Source organism: Manihot esculenta, chromosome 14 (assembly GCF_001659605.2).
Source record: "Manihot esculenta cultivar AM560-2 chromosome 14, M.esculenta_v8, whole genome shotgun sequence".
Lineage (NCBI taxonomy): Eukaryota > Viridiplantae > Streptophyta > Magnoliopsida > Malpighiales > Euphorbiaceae > Manihot > Manihot esculenta.
In genome coordinates this window covers 4,951,314-4,972,249 of record NC_035174.2, presented here as the reverse complement: position 1 = coordinate 4,972,249, position 20,936 = coordinate 4,951,314, and the positions used below count along the sequence as shown (strand labels likewise).

Here is a 20,936-nt window from a genome sequence, read left to right as displayed (position 1 = left end):
ATAAGCTTTGGTGTTATCTTCATAAAATAGCTTATAACAAAATGAAGAAGCAGGATGTAGTAAAAACAAAGACAGGATAGACTCAATACTACCTTGTTGAAATCGGAGAACTGATCGCCTGTACTTTGGGCACAATGAAACACTACAAGAATTTTAAAAATTACGAACGAAAATTTCCGTTAGTGAATAATTTTACTAACGGAACTGTGACGGATTCATTCCGTTGGGAAAAATCTCGTTGGTAAATTATTCACTAACGGAATTTGTATCCATTAGTGTCACTAACGGATCACCAATGAAAATATCCGTTGGTAACACTAACGGATTAGTAATGGAATGCAATTCCGTCAGTAATACTAACGGAATTTGCTCCGTTAGTGAATATAAAATGGCGTTGTTTTCCTTCGCGACAGACATGGATTTGTTAGTGACACCAACAGAAATTCCGTTGGTAATCCATTGGTAAATCATAAAATTACAAAATCATTCCTATATTTTCATACATTATTAAAATAAGCCCTGCACCTGTACCCTGTACATTCATATACATCCATCATCATCATCCTGGACATTATTAAACTATATACGTAAAAAACCAAATTAATCATTAAAATATATTTAAAACTTAAAGATTTTGTACTACAATTATACTTTAAAATAAAAATTACCAACTGGTCATAACAAAAGAGACATACTAAACTAAACTAGCAAACTCATCATCTGTATCATTATCACTGTCTGTATGATGATCACCAATGACAGGGGCATCATCATGCCGCTGCTGTGGAGACGGAGCTGGAAGTGCCCTAGGAGCAGATGTCTGAGTGGATGTCCCAATACCCTGTTGTGCCATCATCCTATGCATAAACGCCTGCAACTCCTCCACCACTGTGGTAATTCGACCATTCTCTGTCTCTAGCCGATCAATTTTATTTTGCATCCTGTTCATTGCTTCAATTGTAGGAGGATCCAATGAGGGTGCAGACGTGTATGAAGCGGAACAATGAGATGGCTTATGAAAATATGTAGAAGGCTGGACCCTAATCCATAAACTCGACTCTTTTTTTGCCCGCCAACCACTTCGTAGTAAAGCTGGGCCTCATTTATGGGTGTCAGCTCATTGCTTCCCTCTTGTTGCTGTGTTGCTGCCTCCTTTAGTTGTACGTATTTATCTTGCATTATAAATATCAAATAACGTATTAGTAAAACGATTTAAGTACATCAAAATTGTTTATAACTACATTTATTATCAACTTATATAAATAGCTTTTGACTTAGCATCAACAAACTCCTCCGTCCCCTTTTTCTTATGTGTAGCCTCGAAAAGCTCATAAGGATGTGGTTCTCTTCCTAGTCTTTCTCTCTGTTACCAATTATAAGAAGGATAACAACTAGCATCGCAAAAAAATATTTATAATAAAATAAATATTTAAGGGATTACTAATATCATCCTCTGCTGGTGGGTATACTGTGAAACTGATTCGCAAGCGTGCCTGGAAATGCCAGATCCTGACCCTCCAGCCTCACTGCGCCTATTGGCAGAAAACTTATCACACTTCTCTTTATATTCAGAAGTGTGACAAGTTTCCTGCCACTTTCTCAAAATAGAATCTGGTGTAGCCAGATTCTTCGTCTTCCCTTTCCTGATTTTCCACATTTAGCCCCTATATCTCTCAGCAGCCTTTTTCTGCCATGCAATTTTGACCAAGCTGTCAATTGCTTGGTCCCATAGGAAGTATTTCTGCAAAACGATTAAAGTATATGAGTAGTTAGTAATTACACATTTCATAATATAGCTCAAAATGTTTAAAGAATTATGCTTCACCTTGAATTCCTGCCAATAAAACTCCTTAGTGTCATTTGGCACTGTCTTCCAACAGTGCCCTTCCGCGACCAATCTTTCTTTTATTATCAGAGTAATCCTGCGACTGCACATCTCCGACGGATGTAACCTACATGAACAAAAGTGAGTTAGTATAGGGAAACATTGAAATTAATCGTAATTAAGAAATAATTAACTATTACTTGTTATTAATGAGTGAAATGGTCTGTTGGAATGACCGTGTGCCGCCTACAGTAGTGGTCGAACCCGCAGATGCTGGAGCAGATGATGGAGTAGATGCTGATGCAGATCCTATCCCTCTAGCTGATGCAGTAGCAGAAGAGGATGCAGGTTGAGCTGAGTGTGAATGTGATACCGAAGGTCGTGGAGCTGGAGGGGGACGGTGAGGAGCTATAGTATGACGGTGAGGAGGTGGAAGGGGACGGGGAGGCAATGCATCGGTACATGGTGGAACTGGTGGACATGATCGATCCCTATGACATGGCTATACACCGGATGCAAGTGGTACCCATATCTGAAGTTCCGTATTCCCAAGTCCCGTCGATGTCCGCGGTAACTGCAGCTCATGCTCTTGTACGTCATCTGCAGTTGCCTCCTCTTGACTTGTATGAGCAGGAAGTCGAACCGGTCCTCTGGGCTTCTTAACCCTTCCACGTCCCCTCATCTGTGAACAAAAAAAAAAGTCAATGCAAATTGAACCTAATATAAAGTTCATAAACATTAAATTAAAAACATACAAACGTAGTAAGTTACTCACTGAGAAATAATGGAAATATACTACTCCAAACTGATTTAGAATATAAATTAATTCATTATGATTCATACGAATCGAACTCATTATCACCATTTACATCTGCATCAGAATCAGGGTCACTAAGAAACTTATCTTCATCTGTCGAAACATCATCATGAATCTCAGTCATTCCTCCACTAGGATCATTCAAGCAATGTTGTTCAGTAACATCATCCAGATTTACTTCTGCGTAATCAATCTCATCTTCTTGAAAAGGTTCATATGTCTTTGAAGACGTTTCAGATACTTCAACAACGGATCTACCTTTAACTTTCATTACAGCCCACCAATCATTTTTGTCACGACGCTTGCTCGGGTATGAAGTATAAACGACCTGTGTTGCCTGAGAGGCTAATACAAATTGCTCGTATTTAGTGTATCTTCACTTATTGTTAACATCGACTATGCTATACTGTCTATGCACCTTGGTACCCGTATTTGGTGTTGGATCAAACCAGTCACATTTGAAAAGTACAGTCCGCTTAATTGGTAACCCTAGATACTCCAACAGCAACACCTCAACCAACTGTCCATAGTAGTCACTTTCTTCAGAACTGTAATTACTTCCTTTTATACATACACCAAAATTCATTGAGTTAGTACTTGAATTTCCATTGATTGTGTTGAATTTACATCAATTAACACAATACCCATCAAAAGTGGTGACACTTCTGAGTGGTCCATTTGGCAAGTGCACCAGTTGGTGAACTGGATACTGCACCTGCTGGTGCACTGGATCTATTGAATCATCAAATTAAATTATAAACAGTTAAATTTGGAAAACACATAGTGAGGTACTAAAAAAATTAACTGACTCCACCATATAGTTACCGTCACACTCACCAAAAAAAAAAATAAACATGCAAATTCATAAAATCTATAGAACACTAGAGCTCCAATCAAAACACTAGTTGGAGAAAATTGTGATAGTGCTTAATGGAAAAATAACTATTGAAAGTAGTACCATCTGACGTATTGGTACAGTTTCAAGTTGTCGATGAAAAAATCAATAGTCCTCTTTCAGATGGCCAAAAATCATAGTAAAATCCTCTCAATAAAAACCACCACAAGAATAGAAAAGATAAAGATCCAAAGAAAAATAACAAACCACCCAACAAAACTCCGATCCATACAAGATAGCCTCCACATATACATGCACAAGTTGGAGAAGATTAACTAGATAACTCAAAAACGAAGAGGGATCAAAGGGGGAAGCCACTTCTTCTAGGCAAAACCAAAACCAACTAATGACCTTGAGAGCAAACGAACCCCAATAATTAGTATAAAAAATAATAACCCTTGCAACGGATACCACATTTGGCCACCAAAGATCCAAAACTTTCTCAAACTCTTTTGCTCCCTCTTCTTGACTTTCTTTCTCTTTCTCTTTCTCTTCTACTTGTTAAAAAGATTCTATACACATTAAATTAAATATGATAAAATATATTATTGATAAACTATTATAATTTTAATCATTGTTATTCTCATATAAATTTCCAAGAGTCTTATGTTGGGTATTATATTGAAACTAAACACCCTTCCTTAAACCCTTCTTCTCTTTCCCGTTTTATCTCTCTTAAATCACATAATTTTAATACCAATTTCTCATCTATTTACATTTCTAATGCCCCTTCAATTAGTTCCAGATCACTATTATAATCTGGTTCCATGGTAGTGCCATTAGAGCCCTGCTCGAAATGAGCTTTACTTTTAATGAATTTATTAGAGTTGTAAACAAGTCAAAATCAAACACTGGCTTTTTAAATTTCACGTTTCTCTTTAAATTCTTACTTCTTCCCTCTATTATTCTTCTTCTATATTTTCTTAAATGATAGCAAGATCTCATACATATGATAGGTTTTGATAATTTTTCGAGATCTCAGTAATAGAATATTCAAGGTGACCATCTTTCGAACAAAAATTTATAAGGTGCATTTTTCAGTGTTGTGCACTTAGCAAGTGCACCAGCAGTACACTGGAAAGAAATTACAAATTTTAAGAAATCACAAATTTGACAAAAATCAAAAATTTCAAAAATATCAAACATTTCACAAAATTTTCACAAGACTGGAGTACATGATTAAGGCAAAACATGAATCAGGTAAAATATGAATAAAAAATCAAGTGAACATGAATGAGGAAGAAAATAGCTCACCTGTGGACACTGTCTGTCGAAAATGGTAAGATTGAAGAGAGAGAAGGGCTCACTTGTGGATCGTGATGCCGAAAAGGGCGCACCTGTCGACGGTGGATGGCGGTGGCGGTGAAAGACCTAGAGGTTGGATGCAATTTCAAATTTCACAGAGATTTTAATTTTCCAAGCACAGAATATAGGGATTTCAATTAGGACATTTTATATTTGGGTTTATAATTCACTAATGGTCCGTTAGTGCAAAAAACATTACATAAAAAAATAATAAAATCAGCTACGAATTTCTAACGGAAAAAATATCCTTTAATATTTCACTAATGGACCTGTGACGGATGGTTTTGAGCGTATTCTTCACTAACGAAAATACTTACGGTTATGTATGTCCGTTAGTGAATAATACGTTTTCATGTTCCGTTAGAGATAACCGTTAGTATCAATAAGGGACTTCAATCGTCAGTGCAGTCCGTTAGTGATGAATTGAATTCTTATAGCGAGAAAAGGAGCAGTTTAGTCAAAAGAGGGATCCCCTGCATGGATGACTGGTGTCCAGCTTCCGGAAGTGAATCATGTGATCTCCTGTACAGACATGAGCATACATATCTTCAATCCTACCTCACTTGGAGATGATCACTGTAGATGAGTTTTATTGGAAATTTTGAAACACAGCTACAGAAAGACGCTGATGATAGAAATAGAATTGGTGGTGACAGAATAACCACAAACGAAATTATATGACTGAATTAAAATTTGTAAGAGTGATGATGTAAAGGAGCAAAACTGTATTTTGGATTACGTCCGGAGCATTGCACCAAATTGACTCGTCGCTTTGAGCAACACTCCTCAGGTATAGCGAAATAGCTGCTTTACAAAACAAGCCACTCATTGCAGATAACACATAGGACCTACTGACAGACAGTTGCGCTAAATGAGTAAAAAAGATAATGGAAAATTATTATTTTTAACACATATTGATCGCTCGCTTAACCTTTGAGCTTGGAACTTGGAAGCCCCAGCTAGATGGGACACGTGTTCACTGAAAAATTTTTCTTTTTTAAGTTTTTCTCTATTATAAATCGTTAGCAGGCGTGGATTTTCCTTTTTATTCTCTTTTTCTCTATCCTTATGATATCAATTACGATGTTATCTTCTCCTGTTTCTACTGTGGCCATTACTTAGTGGCAGCGGACGTCCCCTGCCTGTATTGAGCTTTAATGAACAGCAGTCAGCTCATTAATATGAACCATAACCAGAACCAGCTGAATAAGACACAGGCTATATCTTTTTGACGCATATCCGATCTCTGACGTGCTGGAGTGAAATAACGATATTGCTTATTGTGGTCATAGATTTATCTTAATATGATATATGAAGCTGCAGAAAGAGCCTGACATATGGCTTCAGTTATTTATCAGAAAGAGCGTGGGCTTAAACCGCTTCCAGGTTTCACTAGCCAGATAAGAGAGTGATTCATGTACAATGGACTTTGAACGATAATACTAGAAATGCTTGTGTGAACCTGCTTTGGGCTTCATATAACCAGTTCATCATTATAAAATCAAACCGTTTAGTTTTAAAGGTTTCATCAACTCATTTTAACATTTATATAAAAAATCATATAATGTGAATACTTGAAAAACTCAACAGTACAAATCTTCAAAGAATCTTTTTTTTTTCACAGAAATTAAAATTTTAATTTCCCAAAATACAATAATGTTTAAATAAAATGACTTAATTTGAAGGAGAAACTAATAAAATTCTTCAAAATCCAGACCAAATATAATTCTTCAACAAGATAATGGCAACTCGCATCAAAACAATCCAACTGCCAGAATGCTAATCGAAACGGGCGAGTTCTCGTAGAGGACGATTCCATGTGAAATAATGAGATATTAAAGTGGATCCGACGACAGCACCAGATTTTTCTCATCTATCCCATTTTCATCGACTAATTGGGCTGCTATCTCCCAAACCCGGTTGACAGATCTTAGCTAATAAGAATTTGCCGGCCATCTTGAACAAAGAAGAATTCGCCAAGACCAGGAATTGCAAAATCATATAATCATCAGTCGGGCAGAGAGGCCTTAACCAGCCAACCCTTCCCACCACACGAACATAAATTACCACCCACGTCCTCGAACAATAAAGTTATAAATTAATTCCTGGATTCCACATTAATCGTGTACATCTAATTGGACTCTCATTGAGTTAAAGATTAGGATAGGTATGACGGTACAGTCGCTGCAGATTGATCAACCATAATCACGTACGGCCACATAATAGAGGGAAAAAAAACAATGGGAAATATATTTACATCCGCCAGCTTTATATAGTTGGACGCCAACAGTAATTGCCCAGGGGCCCTGGAGGTCAATACCCGATTTTGTCATTTACAGGGTTAAGCATTGGTAGTCTACAATCTGGCAATCACCTCCTGAATTGGCCCCTCGCAAAAAAGGGGTGCCTTAGAGCTTCCCGAGCAGTTAGCCTATCCGAGGGATCATACCTAAGCAAACCTTGCAAGAGATGAATCAAATCTCCAGCTGAATGATCAACATGCTGCATTACTAGATTCTGAAATAATGGAGGTGGAAAAATATCAAATTAAAAAGAACAAAAAGAATCCTAAAACTCATTCTGGTTAATATATTCCAAAATAATACCAACCTGAAGACGAGGTAACTTCATAACAGCTTTAATACTTTCCCTCGAGGTAGCACCTTCAGGCCAGTCCAATCTTCCCCTCCTGATATATTTCTCAGCATGCCGACTGACCAAGACGTAAAAGAATTATCAAGCAAAGAGAACATGAAATAAGAGACATCCATGATGAAGTTGAAGATAATATGCATACTCGACTCTCTTCAGCATATGCTGTGGTAGGGGCCCAAGGACCCTCTCCATCATTGCTAGGTGCTCCAAATTCTCATGGGTTTGAAATAAAGCCTCCCCCTGCAAATCAGTTGCAAAGTTGTACGGTTAATGCACACATTATTAATAGATAGCAGTAGATACATATATGGTTCCAAAGAATTACTAGAAAGTACAAAAGCAAAGTTAAGATTCATACAGTACATAATTCCACTAAGATGCAACCAACACTCCATATATCACAAGGATAACTCCACCCAAGTCCTACATGAATCCCAAGAAAATAATCTTCTGACAAATAATTTAAATAAAATAGGAACATTTAACGCAGAATTAAGAACCTACCTAGAATAACTTCTGGAGCCCGGTAATGACGTGTCGATACAATATAGTTCTGCTCTTGGCGCTCATAAGTAGTACTACCAAAATCAATCACCTTAATAGAACTTGACTTTGGGACTCTCTTGAAGTAGGAGCTCTCCTTTGGCATTCGTGACATGCCCTGCAGAGACCACAAGACAATGTGATATGCCACCCTCTTGTGAAAACAGCAAGAACCAAAAGTATTTTGTTGAAAATAAAATTACAGGCATTAAATTAACCAAACATTAAGACCCTAATAACATGGGTACTACCTTGTAGTCAGGAACTTTAACATATTCAGGAGAAACTAGAAGAATATTCTCAGGTTTCAAATCAGTATGAATCAAGCGCAAGTCATGCATAACTGCAGAGTTCAACAAATACCGACAAATCAGGCGTCTGGATACCAACATAATTATATCAGCCCTCTAAATTGATACAACTATGCAGTGAACCATTTTTTAATTTCGTTGGAAGAAAAAAAGCACAACTAGCTACTTCCTTAATAAGAAACTGTATTGTATGTGTGTGCAAAAAAGGACATCTTATAATCATAAGTAAAAATCATACCGTAAAAACCTCGATTACAATGCTAACAAGAAAAAAGGAAAATGCAAGGATTTGTTGAAAGTAACTAGCTTAGGTAATTATTACACACATGCTACACATTCCAACAGTTGTCTTCCAATCTCACGGACAAGATCAATGGGAAATGAGCGATAATTGTTTTTGCGAAGAAAATCGTATAAGCTTGGTCCAAGCTTCTCAAAAACCTGTTCAAACCATTTACATCCACCCACAAGTCTTAACCCCCAAATTATTTATTAAGTGGGGAAATTAATCCATTACAAATCAATCATATACTTACAATACAAATATGGTTACGATAGTCAAACCAGTTCCGTATTTGCACACAACTGCAAGGAATAAACACATTTAACCAGAAACATAGCATTTAAGATAGCTTGTTACTGGACCTGGAACTGCCAATAAAACCAGTCAAGATATGTTGTAGCCTACTCACCGGTTTCCACCTTTATCATGTTTACCAAGCTGTTGCAGTACTTCAACCTCTATCATAGCTGCTTCACGATACTTCTTGATCCCTCGGACAATTTTGATAGCAACCATCTCCTTTTTTTCTCTATCCCAGCATTCCAAAACCTGACCAAAGGTGCCTACACAAGCAGCAAATAGTCCAGGGAAATATGATGTCACATATGAATTGCAAAACAATGATACTCAAATATTAAACTTCACAACAAGACTTACCTTCACCCATCTTACTGTGTATTTTATCTGCATATATGGGAAAGAAAAAAGGAGAGAATAAATTTAGTCGGTTAATAACAAGCACAAGCACATAACATGAGCAAAACTACTCGATCATCTAGGGCAGAATAGTTTATTAGGAAATGACAAGTCTTAATGCATGGAGTTCTAAAAGTTTCTGGTAACCAGTGACAGAAAAATAAGCAGCAGCAGCAGCAGCACCCCATGCATTATAACATCAACATGGAACCTCAATATAATTTTTTAAACCAGAAGTAAATGTACTACATGAATAACATTCAATGTCATTTTAGAAATTGACTTATTACAAAAACCAATAACGGTTTAAAAGGTAAAGTTGGTAAGCATAATTACATCGAGAAGTTAAATTTTCTCCAATCGCAAACATGTAATGGCCATCCTTGTTATCTTCCCGCCATGGGGGAGAACCATTTGTAGCCACCCCCTTTACAAAGAGAGAAGTAGAGGTAGTAAGGTCTGAGGTTGCTCCAGAAGATGCATAGCTTGTTTCATTCCCAACCTCTTGTCCACAAAATAATCCTACCTGAGCCTACACACAGCCACCCATTCATGTACCACTCAAGAAATTAAATAAAAACTTCTATCCTGAAACCATCATACCCTGGGATCCCCTTTACAAATGCAAAAACTCATCCACGACAGGAAACAAACAAATTTCAGTTAACAAGATGCCAAGACCATATTAGCAGAACACCAGAAAAGCAGATAATGCCATACCCAGTGAGGCATTCCTTTAAACATATTTATATAAATGTCTACAGCAAATTAAGGAAATATTAAGAGACACTACGCAGCTCAAACAATATACCATCAAATTTCTATATATTTCATGGAATAGCACATGCATGATTTGTTGGCATAAACTCTGTAATAAAATTCTCCGATCATAATCCCGTAAAGAAAATTTTAAAACGCGGGCCGTGATAACCCGAAACAATATAGACATGCATGCGTGCCTGTTATTATAAAGGCCAAATATAGGTCACGAACAAAACGAAGCAAAAGCTAAATAATTTTTGTTGAAAAGGAATACCATACACAATAAAAGACTCAGATCAGAGCAAAGAAAACAATCTTATGCGTAACTAAGTGTATAACCAACGATAAGCATAATAGATCTATTCCATAAGTAATTTAAAAAAAAAATCAAATAAAGAAGAAAGCTAGAATACAAAGAATAAAAGCAACTACCTTAGGAAGTTGAGGAACGTCCCAGCCCAAACGAGCTCTTTTCCTGGGACGGCGATCCATGTGAGTATGGGGAAACTCGGTTATGCGCTCCATCTCCATAATCGAAAGCAAGATCGAGGCGAACTACACAGAAAATCAATAAACAAAGGAAAAAGAAAGGAACCCTGAGGAGAAATAAACAACCAGACAGAAAAATATGAGGATTAGGTTGGATGAAGGCTTCATTCAGCTAACCCTAATTTTAACCCTCAATAATACGAGGAAGAGTCGGTGGACACGATATTTGGCCGTCCACGTGTTTCTATCTTAGCTGTGCATTGGACCGGGACACGTGTTCACTGGCTTAAAAAAAATGGTTTTGTATTTTTTTTAAAAGATAAAAGTCATAAATTCATTGATAGAGATGGTCTTACAGAAATGGAGTCATGGGCCTTAAAATTGAAAGAATAAATGAACATTGGCAAAAGCAACAGAATTGAAGCCCAGAAAACAAGTCCATAAACCGAGCCCGAGGCTCAATGAACCCTAGGCTACCAGAACAAAAAAAGTGCCTTCTTCAGTGTTGCCGGTGATCCTGGATTTAGTTTCCAGAAAACGGCTAAAGTGTGACAACACCATTTCGAGCTCAAAAACTTGTATGCAAACCATATCCAAGCATAGAAGCCCATTACCAGCTGTCTACCAAAAGTCTTTAAAAAATAGTTAGAGCAAACGGAAAGGAAGAGAAAAAAGCTAGGTATTCAGTTAGTCCAACCGATCACAATCAAAATACTTACTATGGTTCAATTAGCATTTGACAACAACACGGGCATTCTAGTCTATATTTGGATGCGTAGAAAATAGAAAGATTTGTATTTGGATACGGAAAAAATAACTTTAGAAAAAGGCCTAACTATTGAATTTTAATGTAATTTTAGTTGATTTATGGACCCATCAAGCTTGATTGATTTCCCTTAAAATTATTATTTTAAGGTATGACATCAATCATTTGTCGTTTTCACTGAGGCGCAAAAATTGGGTTGGACTTTGGAGCCACTGCGCTGTTGTGGTGGGATCCATCCTCAATCCGGCCAAAAAGCAAAGGCAACCTTACATTGCATTTCCTTCAAACTTTCTTTAGATTATTTACTTTCCCAAAAGTCGATGCATACGGATAGCCTCCACTCCACAAGATCATTATCATCAACATGCTCCTTATCCAGCAGATTTTAATTACTCTCTTTTCTTTTCTTTTTTTCTTTTAATAATTGACTATCATTTGAGTTTACATTTAAAATCTTGTCACTTTAAAGATAATTTTAATATTAATAAATTAAAATTTATTTATTAGCAGATTATTAAAATATAAAACGTCTATTATATATTCAATATTTAAATTTGAAATATTTAATTAAAAGAGAATGAAGTATTATCATAAGTATAATATTATTTACTGTTACAACGGATTCTTTATAATTTTATATTCATAATTTTTTTGATAAAATATGTTGTTATTGGAAATAATCAGATGCGGACAAACATAATTGATTGGGTTGAACATATAGATCACATATCAAAATTATTAATAAACAATTCTAATAATTTTATTTTATTGTATACTAATTAAATTAAAAACTAATTTGCTTTTAAAACGACAAGATGAGGTTATAAAATTTGCTAACACATTTATATTTGGCCGCTAAAATAGAAAGCAAGATCATATTGACATGGTCAAGTGTATTTTTAAATCAAATTTGTGGACAATAGCTAGATGTGCTTCCCTTGTAGTTTAGCCACATATGACTTTACCACGTGCTCTGTTGTCGTTTTCCCTCTGGATTCTAGTGGCACATTTTCTCCGTGACAGACCAAACTGACTCATTTTTCCAGAAAAACTAATGTTTAGTAATTTTTTAAATTTATTAATTTTAACAGTTAAATATTATTTAAAATATTTTTAAAATAAAAAATTAATTAATAATTTTTTTTAAATATTAAAATTTTAAAAATTAATAAAATAAATTAATAAATTTTTAAAAATATTAAAAATATTTAATATATTTCAAAAAATAAGACACTAATTAATAAATTTTTTTATATATAATAAAAAAATTAAATAGTAAATTTTCTATTTCTTTTCAGTTTAAGGAAATTCTTTATAAGAGGAAGCTAGGAAGTTAAACTGCCTTGCCAAGGTTCACACAAGATAAAGTTGCTTAGTGTTGAGCATCATGTGGCAATTCTTCATCAACATCCTTCCCCTCTTCTTCCTCTTCTCATTCTTAGTTGTTAGAAGGTTCCTGAATCCTCCTGTAACCAAAAACCTCCCACCTTCACCACCAAAGTTTCCGATTCTTGGAAACCTTCACCAACTAGGCCCGTACCCCCACCGCTCTCTACGCTCGCTGGCTCAACGTTATGGTCCTCTTATGCAACTCCACTTTGGCAGTATCCCTGTCCTTGTTGCCTCATCTGCAGATGTTGCGAGAGAGATCATGAAAACCCATGACCTCACTTTCTCAAACAGACCAAAGTTTAACATTGCTGATAAACTTCTGTATGAAGGGCAGGATGTGTCCACAGCACCTTATGGTGAGTATTGGAGGCAGATGAGAAGCATTTGTGTGCTTCAGCTTTTAACTAACAAGAGGGTGCAATCATTTCGAAGTGTAAGAGAAGAAGAAACCACCATCTTGGCCGAGAAGATCAAAGAATCTGCTTACTCGTCATCCCCAGTTAATTTGAGTGAAAACTTTGCATCTCTCACAAATGATATTGTATGCAGGGCGGCTTTGGGAAGAAAGTACAGTGAAGGAGAAGGTGGGAAGAAGTTCAAGGAGTTGTTAGGGGAGTTCATGGAATTGTTAGGTACTTTCACCGTCGGAGACTTCATCCCATGGCTTGGTTGGGTAAACGGCATAAATGGTTTTGATGCAAAAGTGGAGAAAATTGCCAAAGAGTTTGATAAATTTCTAGATGAAGTAGTTGACGAGCATATGGATATTGCAAAAAGAAGAGGCAATATTAACCACAGAAATATAGAAATAGAAGACCAGAAAAATTTTGTGGATGTTCTGCTTAAGCTTCAGGAGGATGACATGGCTGGCTTTTCCATGACCAAAGTTAACATCAAAGCCCTCATCTTGGTATTCATGACTTCCCTAACTTCAACTATAATTAATTAGAAATTAATGAAGTACAGCATGTTCTAATTAGTTAATTGGCAGGATATGTTTGCTGCTGGAACTGATACTACTTACACAGTCCTAGAATGGGCAATGTCAGAGCTCCTGAGGCACCCAAGAGTGATGAAGGAAGTGCAAAACGAGGTCAGGAAAATTGGCAATGGCAAAGCAGAGATAACAGAAGATGATTTGGGTCAAATGCATTACTTGAAGGCAGTGATCAAAGAGACTTTAAGGTTGTATCCCCCAATCCCATTGCTAGTTCCACGAGCATCGACCCAAGATGTGAAAATACAAGGATACGACATAGTTGCTGGTTCGACGGTATTTACCAATGCATGGGCCATTGGGAGAGACCCTGCGCGATGGGACCAACCTGAGGAGTTTAGGCCTGAGAGATTCCTGAATAGCAGTTTAGATTTCAAAGGACAAGATTTCGAATTGATTCCATTTGGAGCTGGTAGAAGGGGATGCCCTGGAATTTTATTTGCCATGATAACAAACGAGCTAGTGTTGGCAAAGATTGTTAATCAGTTCGATTGGGAATTGCCTGGCGGTGCCAGTGGAGAAGATCTGGACATGACTGAATGTCCTGGTCTTACCATCCATAGAAAATTTCCTCTCCTTGCTATTGCAGTTCCAAGGTCTTAATCCACCCATATAATTCAGACAAAGTTAGGGTTTTAAGATTAGAGAAATCATTTTAAAAAAGGATTAAAATAAATTTAGTCTCATTATTAGGAATTTTGAATTATTATATTAATTTCATATTTTTCAATTTTTCTTGTTTCTTTATTGCTTTATATTCTGATAAAAGAAATTCTAAAAAAATAAATAAATAAAGATTGTTGCACTCGGCCAATCAGTCAACTAGTTCCGTAGATTTTGATTTTTAATATGGTTTTTAAACCTGGTCGGTCTAATAACCGATGGAAACAACGGATTTAAAGGTTAAATTTCAATCGGATCGTCGAATTGGTATAGTGCTGATTTTAAATACTTTTCAACAAATACAAAATTCATGTTCCTTAGCGTTATTCATTCAGTAAGTTCTGATAAAATTATATATAATTTCAATTTCTTTTAAAATAATTTTTTTAAATTAAAGAATTAAAATTTTTTATTACAAATAATAGTTATTATAAAAAATCAATTAAATTAAATTCTTAAAAATATATCAATTCTAAATGGAGAAATTACTTAAATAATATCTATTTATATATTAATACTAGTATACTACTCTTTCCATTCTATAATTTTTTTTTCATTTTTTCTATTTTTAAATATTATTTATTTATTTATTTTATATTATAGTTAATATTAAATCGATTTTATTTTATTTTATTTTTAATATAATTATTTATTAATTAATTATTTTTAAGTTCAAATAATAATGATTTTTAATTTATATAAAAAAATAAATTAAATAATTATAAAATAAAAGAAATATTTTGTGAATACTAAAATAAGATAACTCAAACCAATAATATATACTGAATTTTTTTTTCCTGATTGAAATCGCCATGTCCGTCCCATATGAAAATTATATCATTTTGACACCGACCGTAACGACCCGAAAATCGGACCGCTACTGGAGCTAGGATCCAGATCGGCTTAAGGCCGCCGGGACCCATTTTATTTTATTTTATTTTTAATATAATTATTTATTAATTAATTATTTTTTAAGTTCAAATAATAATGATTTTTAATTTATATAAAAAAATAAATTAAATAATTATAAAATAAAAGAAATATTTTGTGAATACTATAATAAGATAACTCAAACCAATAATATATACTGAATTTTTTTTTTCCTGATTGAAATCGCCATGTCCGTCCCATATGAAAATTATATCATTTTGACACCGACCGTAACGACCCGAAAATCGGACCGCTACTGGAGCTAGGATCCAGATCGGCTTAAGGCCGCCGGGACCCGTAGCAAGCCTGACATGCAACCTGTAAACCTGTTTAATCCCATACATGATCAACAATAATACATAAAAATTTAAAACTTTACTTTCATACATTCTATCATCCACCAAACTCAACCTGTGCATGCACTGAATCATATACATAATCATAAACTTGACCCCTCTGTGGGATCTCATCAAAGCCCCCAATGGGTGGCATAACAAGAGTTGAGTTGGCTAAATATGGACATCAATAACATTAAGATCATGTTTCAAAAGGGATTACATTAAACTATGGTCAAGCACACTTCTAACCTCAATATCATTACATTACATATCTATACATCATTATACAATCTGTCATGTCCACTTTCTAACTATTACATACATAAGACTTCATTACTCTTCTTGACTTCTCTGTCTAACCCATACCTGCAAACCTGGGGAATTTGGGAGAGGGGTGAGCTACTAGAGCCCAGTGAGCAGAATAGTAAAGCATTTAAAACATATGATAACATGAAATGCATCACATCACAACTAATCATATCAATGATGAACTTGTCACCATTTAGCCCTCTACATAATCCAATCATGCCAGGGGCGTAGTGCAGGCCACACCTGGTCTTTCTCTTATACATAACATAACATAACATACATAATCCATGATGCCGGGGGCGTAGTGCAGGCCACATCCGGTCTTTCTCTTACATAGTGCCAGGGGCGTAGTGCAGGCCACACCTGGACTTCCATATCATATCATCATGTCATAACATATGAGGGCTAATGGATCATTCAACATTCATCCACATCAACAACATATTATGCAATGCAACATATTCGTGATTTCTAATGCAAGCATCCTAGAATATCACATGGCATCCGTGATGCATGAACATGCTCAAAACTGATTTATTTATTTATTTAAAAGCATAAGAGTCATTCCACTCACCTCTGGCTAGCTCTGACACTGACTGAAGCAGCTGACTCACTGCTGGGGTCCTCGGTTCCTCGGGTCCAAACCTACACAGGTGGACTCAAATGAGGGACCAACATACTAGAACATAACTCTAAAAACATCCCCCAAAAACCCCCTAAAACATCTCAAAACATCCATGCAAAACATGCAAGGAAAGGCTGGACAGGGCACTTTCGGCGGCAGGTTCGGCGGCAGGTTCGGCGGCCGAAAGTCCCTCCAGAGCCGAAAGTCAGGCAGGTTCGGCGGCACCTTCGGCGGCCGAAACTCCCAGACAGAGGCGAAACTCATGCATGTTCGGCAGCACTTTCGGCGGCCGAAACTCCCAGACAGAGACGAAAGTCTCCTTTCGGGGGCAAGCTTCAACTCCTTTTGGAGCCATCCTTTTGGAGCCATCCTTCAACTCCTCTGGGAAGACGTCTAGAAACTCTCTAACCACTGGCACCGAGGCGGGCTCTCTAACCTGACTGCTAAGCTCTCTCACATGAGCCAAATACCCCTGACATCCCCTCCTAAGCAACCTACGAGCCTGAAGAGCTGATATCAGACCTCTAGGTGTACCCCTCCTGTCTCCTCTGAAGACAACCTCTGACCCATCCTGACCTCTGAACCTGACTACCTTGTCCCTGCAGTCCAAGGTAGCACCATGGGTAGATAACCAGTCCATCCCTGGAATGACGTCAAAATCTGTCAAGTCTAGAACCACAAGGTCGGCGGACAAGCATCTTCCCTCAACAAACACAGGACTACACTGGCAGACTGACTCTGCCACTGATGGGTCACACTTGGGTCCACTGACCCAGAGAGGACACTCTAATTCAGAGATCATCAACCCTAACCTCTGGACGGCTCTCGGTGCAATAAAAGAATGAGATGCGCCCGGGTCCATTAAGGCATACACATCTGAACAACCAATGACTAAGTTACCTGCCACCACGGTGTTAGATGCATCTGCCTCCTGCTGAGTCATCATGAAGATCTGTGCTGGAGCTGATGGACCTTCACCTCTGAAACCCGCTGAAGAAGAGGCTGCCCCTCTCCCTCTGCCTCTGCCACTGGCCTGAGTCATGGCTGGAGCTGCTGGCTGCGCTACACTACCTGAAGCTGTCTGCTGGGACTGTGCCATCGGGGCTGCTCTTGGACATTCTCGAGACATATGCCCCTCCTGACCACATCTGTAACAGGCCGTCGTCCCAAACCGACATACTCCTCTGTGTGGCTTACCACACCTTGCACAAACTGCATTATCCGCACCAGAGCTTGAGCCACTCCCTAGTCCCAGACTGGACTTAACCTTGTTCCAGAACTTGTTCTTCTTAGACTTCCTGGGACCTCTGTCCCACTTCTTGCTACCTGAAGTTGCTGCACTCATTGAAGAAGAGCCTGGGGTCTTAGAACCAGAAGGCTGTGCCACTAACTGTTTAACTGTCCCCTGAACGATGGCACTGGCCTCCATTTTCCGGGCCATATCCACTATGGCATGGAAGCTCTCCCTATCTGCTGACTGGATCAAGGAGGAATATCTGGAGTGGAGTTTCATGATATACCTCCTTGACCTTTTCTGGTCTGAGTAAAGGCTTTGCGCTGCAAATGGCAACAGCTCCAAAAATCTGTCTGTGAACTCCTCTACACCCATCTCATCAGTCTGCCTCAACTGCTCAAATTCTATCATCTTCAGCTCCCTTGAACTATCTGGGAAAGCCCATCCTGCAAACTCGTTTGCAAACTCCTCCCAAGACATGCTATCCACTTTCGGGTTCACATAATTCTTGAACCACTCCCGTGCCTTCTTGCACTTAAGTGTGAACCCAGCCATCTGGATGGCTCTACTATCATCAGCCCCAATCTCATCTGTGATCACCTTGACCCTCTCCAGATACACAAACGGGTCATCCCCTTTTTCATACTGGGGAGCACCCAACTTCATGTAGTCAGTCATCTTGACCTTGCTCCCACTGGCTGAGCTAGGTCTAGGAGGTTGGGTAGCTGGGGCTGCTGTTTCTGTTGGAGGAGGAGGAGGTGCAGCATCCCCTGGGGTAGGGTTTGCTGGATTTGGATAGTAAGGTGGGGGTGGATACATTGGGTATTGTGAATAAGGTGGATAATAAGGTGGGTATGGCATCTGTGTGGGATAAGGGCTAAAGCTGTGGTAGTCCGATGTGCCTCCTATCGAATACCCAGGGTTTTGTGAGAAGGGTGGGTAGTAAGGTGGCTGAACAAATCCCGAGGCCTGAGTGCCTCCTTGGGATTCTCCCATTCCTTCTTCTGACATACTGACTCCCAGACTGCCATCCCTCCTCTGCTCTACATCCATATCATCCCCCATGTCCTCTGACGCTCCTCCCTGAACTGTTCCTCTGACTGATCTGCTTCTACCCAGATCCAAAGACCTTCTAGGGTCTCTCACTGCTCTTTCTCTACTAGACCTACTAGACATTGCCCTAGGCAATGCTGGAGGACGGGCGCTCGTGCCCTCATCCTCAGGTGGTACTCCAGTCAATCTTGCTGATCGACGAGTTCCTCTCATCCTGTTTTCTGAAAACAGTACACATCACATAAACATTAGCATCATATGGTTCATGTGGGCACACATGAACCCGCATCACATATTGTAACAGCCCGGCCCCGTACGACCGGCCCTGTTACCGCTCACAGCCCGTGACCTTCCTCTGGGCCCAGCCACTGTGAGCAGCTCTTAACATCCCTTCACCCTCACGGGTTCCAGGCAGGATTTGTCCCTCGGGGGAGCCATTACGGCCAGCCCTAGCCCGAGTGGATTTGGCCCAATTCCTTCCTCTGGGAATTAGGTCGCCTCCCCCACTGCTCGAACCCTTGACCTCCCACTTTAAGGGAATAGTCTGGTGAGAGTGAGTACCAATTGTTCCAGTGGAACAATTGGTACTCACTCTCAACCGACTATTCCCTTAAAGTGGGAGGTCAAGGGTTCGAGTAGTGGGGGAGGCGACCTAATTCCTGGAAAAGTGGGAATTGGGCCAAATCCACTCGGGCTAAGGTGGGCCGTGCTGGCTCCCCCGAGGGACAAATCCTGCCCCAAGAGCCCGTGAGGGTGAGGGGATGTTAAGAGCTGTAGCAGGGCCGGGAAGAAGCCCGGACTGCTACGGTAACAGTGCCGGTGGAAAAGGGCCGGGCTGTTACATAAAAAGGCGCCTTTTTTATGTAACAGCCCGGACGTGAACCCCGGCACTGTTACCGCTCACAGCCCGTGACCTTCCTCTGGGCCCAGCCACTGTGAGCAGCTCTTAACATCCCTTCACCCTCACGGGTTCCAGGCAGGATTTGTCCCTCGGGGGAGCCATTACGGCCCGCCCTAGCCCGAGTGGATTTGGCCCAATTCCTTCCTCTGGGAATTAGGTCGCCTCCCCCACTGCTCGAACCCTTGACCTCCCACTTTAAGGGAATAGTCTGGTGAGAGTGAGTACCAATTGTTCCAATGGCACAATTGGTACTCACTCTCACCAGACTATTCCCTTAAAGTGGGAGGTCAAGGGTTCGAGCAGTGGGGGAGGCGACCTAATTCCCAGAGGAAGGAATTGGGCCAAATCCACTCGGGCTAGGGCGGGCCGTAATGGCTCCCCCGAGGGACAAATCCTGCCTGGAACCCGTGAGGGTGAAGGGATGTTAAGAGCTGCTCACAGTGGCTGGGCCCAGAGGAAGGTCACGGGCTGTGAGCGGTAACAGTGCCGGGGTTCACGTCCGGGCTGTTACACATATCATAGCATATCATTAATACACATGCATATAATCATGGCATTTCACATCATCATGTAAGACAGGACTCCACATCCTATCCTAGTGGACATGACCTTTCCTATTGTGCTTGACCTTCTATAACATCTACGAGCCCAACACTCTAGGTCCGACCATATGAACCTAGGGCTTTGATACCATTCTGTAACGACCCGAAAATCGGACCGCTACCGGCGCTAGGATCCAGATCGGCTTAAGGCCGCCGGGACCCGTAGCAAGCCTGACATGCAACCTGTAAACCTGTTTAATCCCATACATGATCAACAATAATACATAAAAATTTAAAACTTTACTTTCATACATTCTATCATCCACCAAACTCAACCTGTGCATGCACTGAATCATATACATAATCATAAACTTGACCCCTCTGTGGGATCTCATCAAAGCCCCCAATGGGTGGCATAACAAGAGTTGAGTTTGCTAAACATGGACATCAATAACATTAAGATCATGTTTCAAAAGGGATTACATTAAACTATGGTCAAGCACACTTCTAACCTCAATATCATTACATTACATATCTATACATCATTATACAATCTGTCATGTCCACTTTCTAACTATTACATACATAAGACTTCATTACTCTTC

The 20,936-nt window shown here is 39.0% G+C and overlaps 2 protein-coding genes across 6 annotated transcripts; one reads left to right on the top strand and one right to left on the bottom strand.

Moving 5' to 3' along the window:
* Window positions 1–6,917: 6,917 nt before the first annotated feature.
* Window positions 6,918–10,771, bottom strand: LOC110631021 (serine/threonine-protein kinase AFC2). 5 transcript variants are annotated; one of them, XM_021778717.2, is made up of 12 exons: window positions 10,525–10,771; window positions 9,667–9,862; window positions 9,292–9,318; window positions 9,044–9,197; window positions 8,888–8,936; window positions 8,678–8,792; window positions 8,292–8,383; window positions 8,002–8,158; window positions 7,856–7,944; window positions 7,640–7,737; window positions 7,453–7,555; window positions 6,918–7,359 (listed from the first exon to the last, which is right to left on the bottom strand). In XM_021778717.2, exons 1-12 carry the CDS (start codon window positions 10,621–10,623, stop codon window positions 7,213–7,215), a joined length of 1,326 nt encoding a protein of 441 aa, XP_021634409.1. In that variant the 5' UTR covers window positions 10,624–10,771; the 3' UTR covers window positions 6,918–7,212. The 5 variants fall into 5 exon arrangements, with proteins under 5 accessions (XP_021634409.1, XP_021634410.1, XP_043806248.1 ...); XM_021778718.2 differs by having other exon boundaries at window positions 7,856–7,920; window positions 10,525–10,769; XM_043950313.1 differs by lacking the exon at window positions 9,667–9,862 and having other exon boundaries at window positions 10,525–10,753.
* Window positions 10,772–12,679: 1,908 nt separating this feature from the next.
* Window positions 12,680–14,466, top strand: LOC110600219 (cytochrome P450 736A117). Its single transcript, XM_021737013.2, has 2 exons — window positions 12,680–13,649; window positions 13,731–14,466. Exons 1-2 carry the CDS (start codon window positions 12,735–12,737, stop codon window positions 14,337–14,339), a joined length of 1,524 nt encoding a protein of 507 aa, XP_021592705.2. The 5' UTR covers window positions 12,680–12,734; the 3' UTR covers window positions 14,340–14,466.
* The last annotated feature ends 6,470 nt before the right edge of the window (window positions 14,467–20,936 follow it).

Excerpts from the sequence above, each read along its gene's own strand:
- LOC110600219 (XM_021737013.2), top strand. The coding sequence starts at position 12,735 with ATGTGGCAATTCTTCATCAACATCCTTCCCCTCTTCTTCCTCTTCTCA. Across the intron at positions 13,650-13,730 it reads ACATCAAAGCCCTCATCTTG|GATATGTTTGCTGCTGGAAC; the intron begins GTATTCATGACT and ends GTTAATTGGCAG.
- LOC110631021 (XM_021778717.2), bottom strand. The coding sequence starts at position 10,623 with ATGGAGATGGAGCGCATAACCGAGTTTCCCCATACTCACATGGATCGC. Across the intron at positions 8,937-9,043 it reads CATGATAAAGGTGGAAACCG|TTGTGTGCAAATACGGAACT; the intron begins GTGAGTAGGCTA and ends TATTCCTTGCAG. Across the intron at positions 8,159-8,291 it reads TTAAAGTTCCTGACTACAAG|GGCATGTCACGAATGCCAAA; the intron begins GTAGTACCCATG and ends TGGTCTCTGCAG.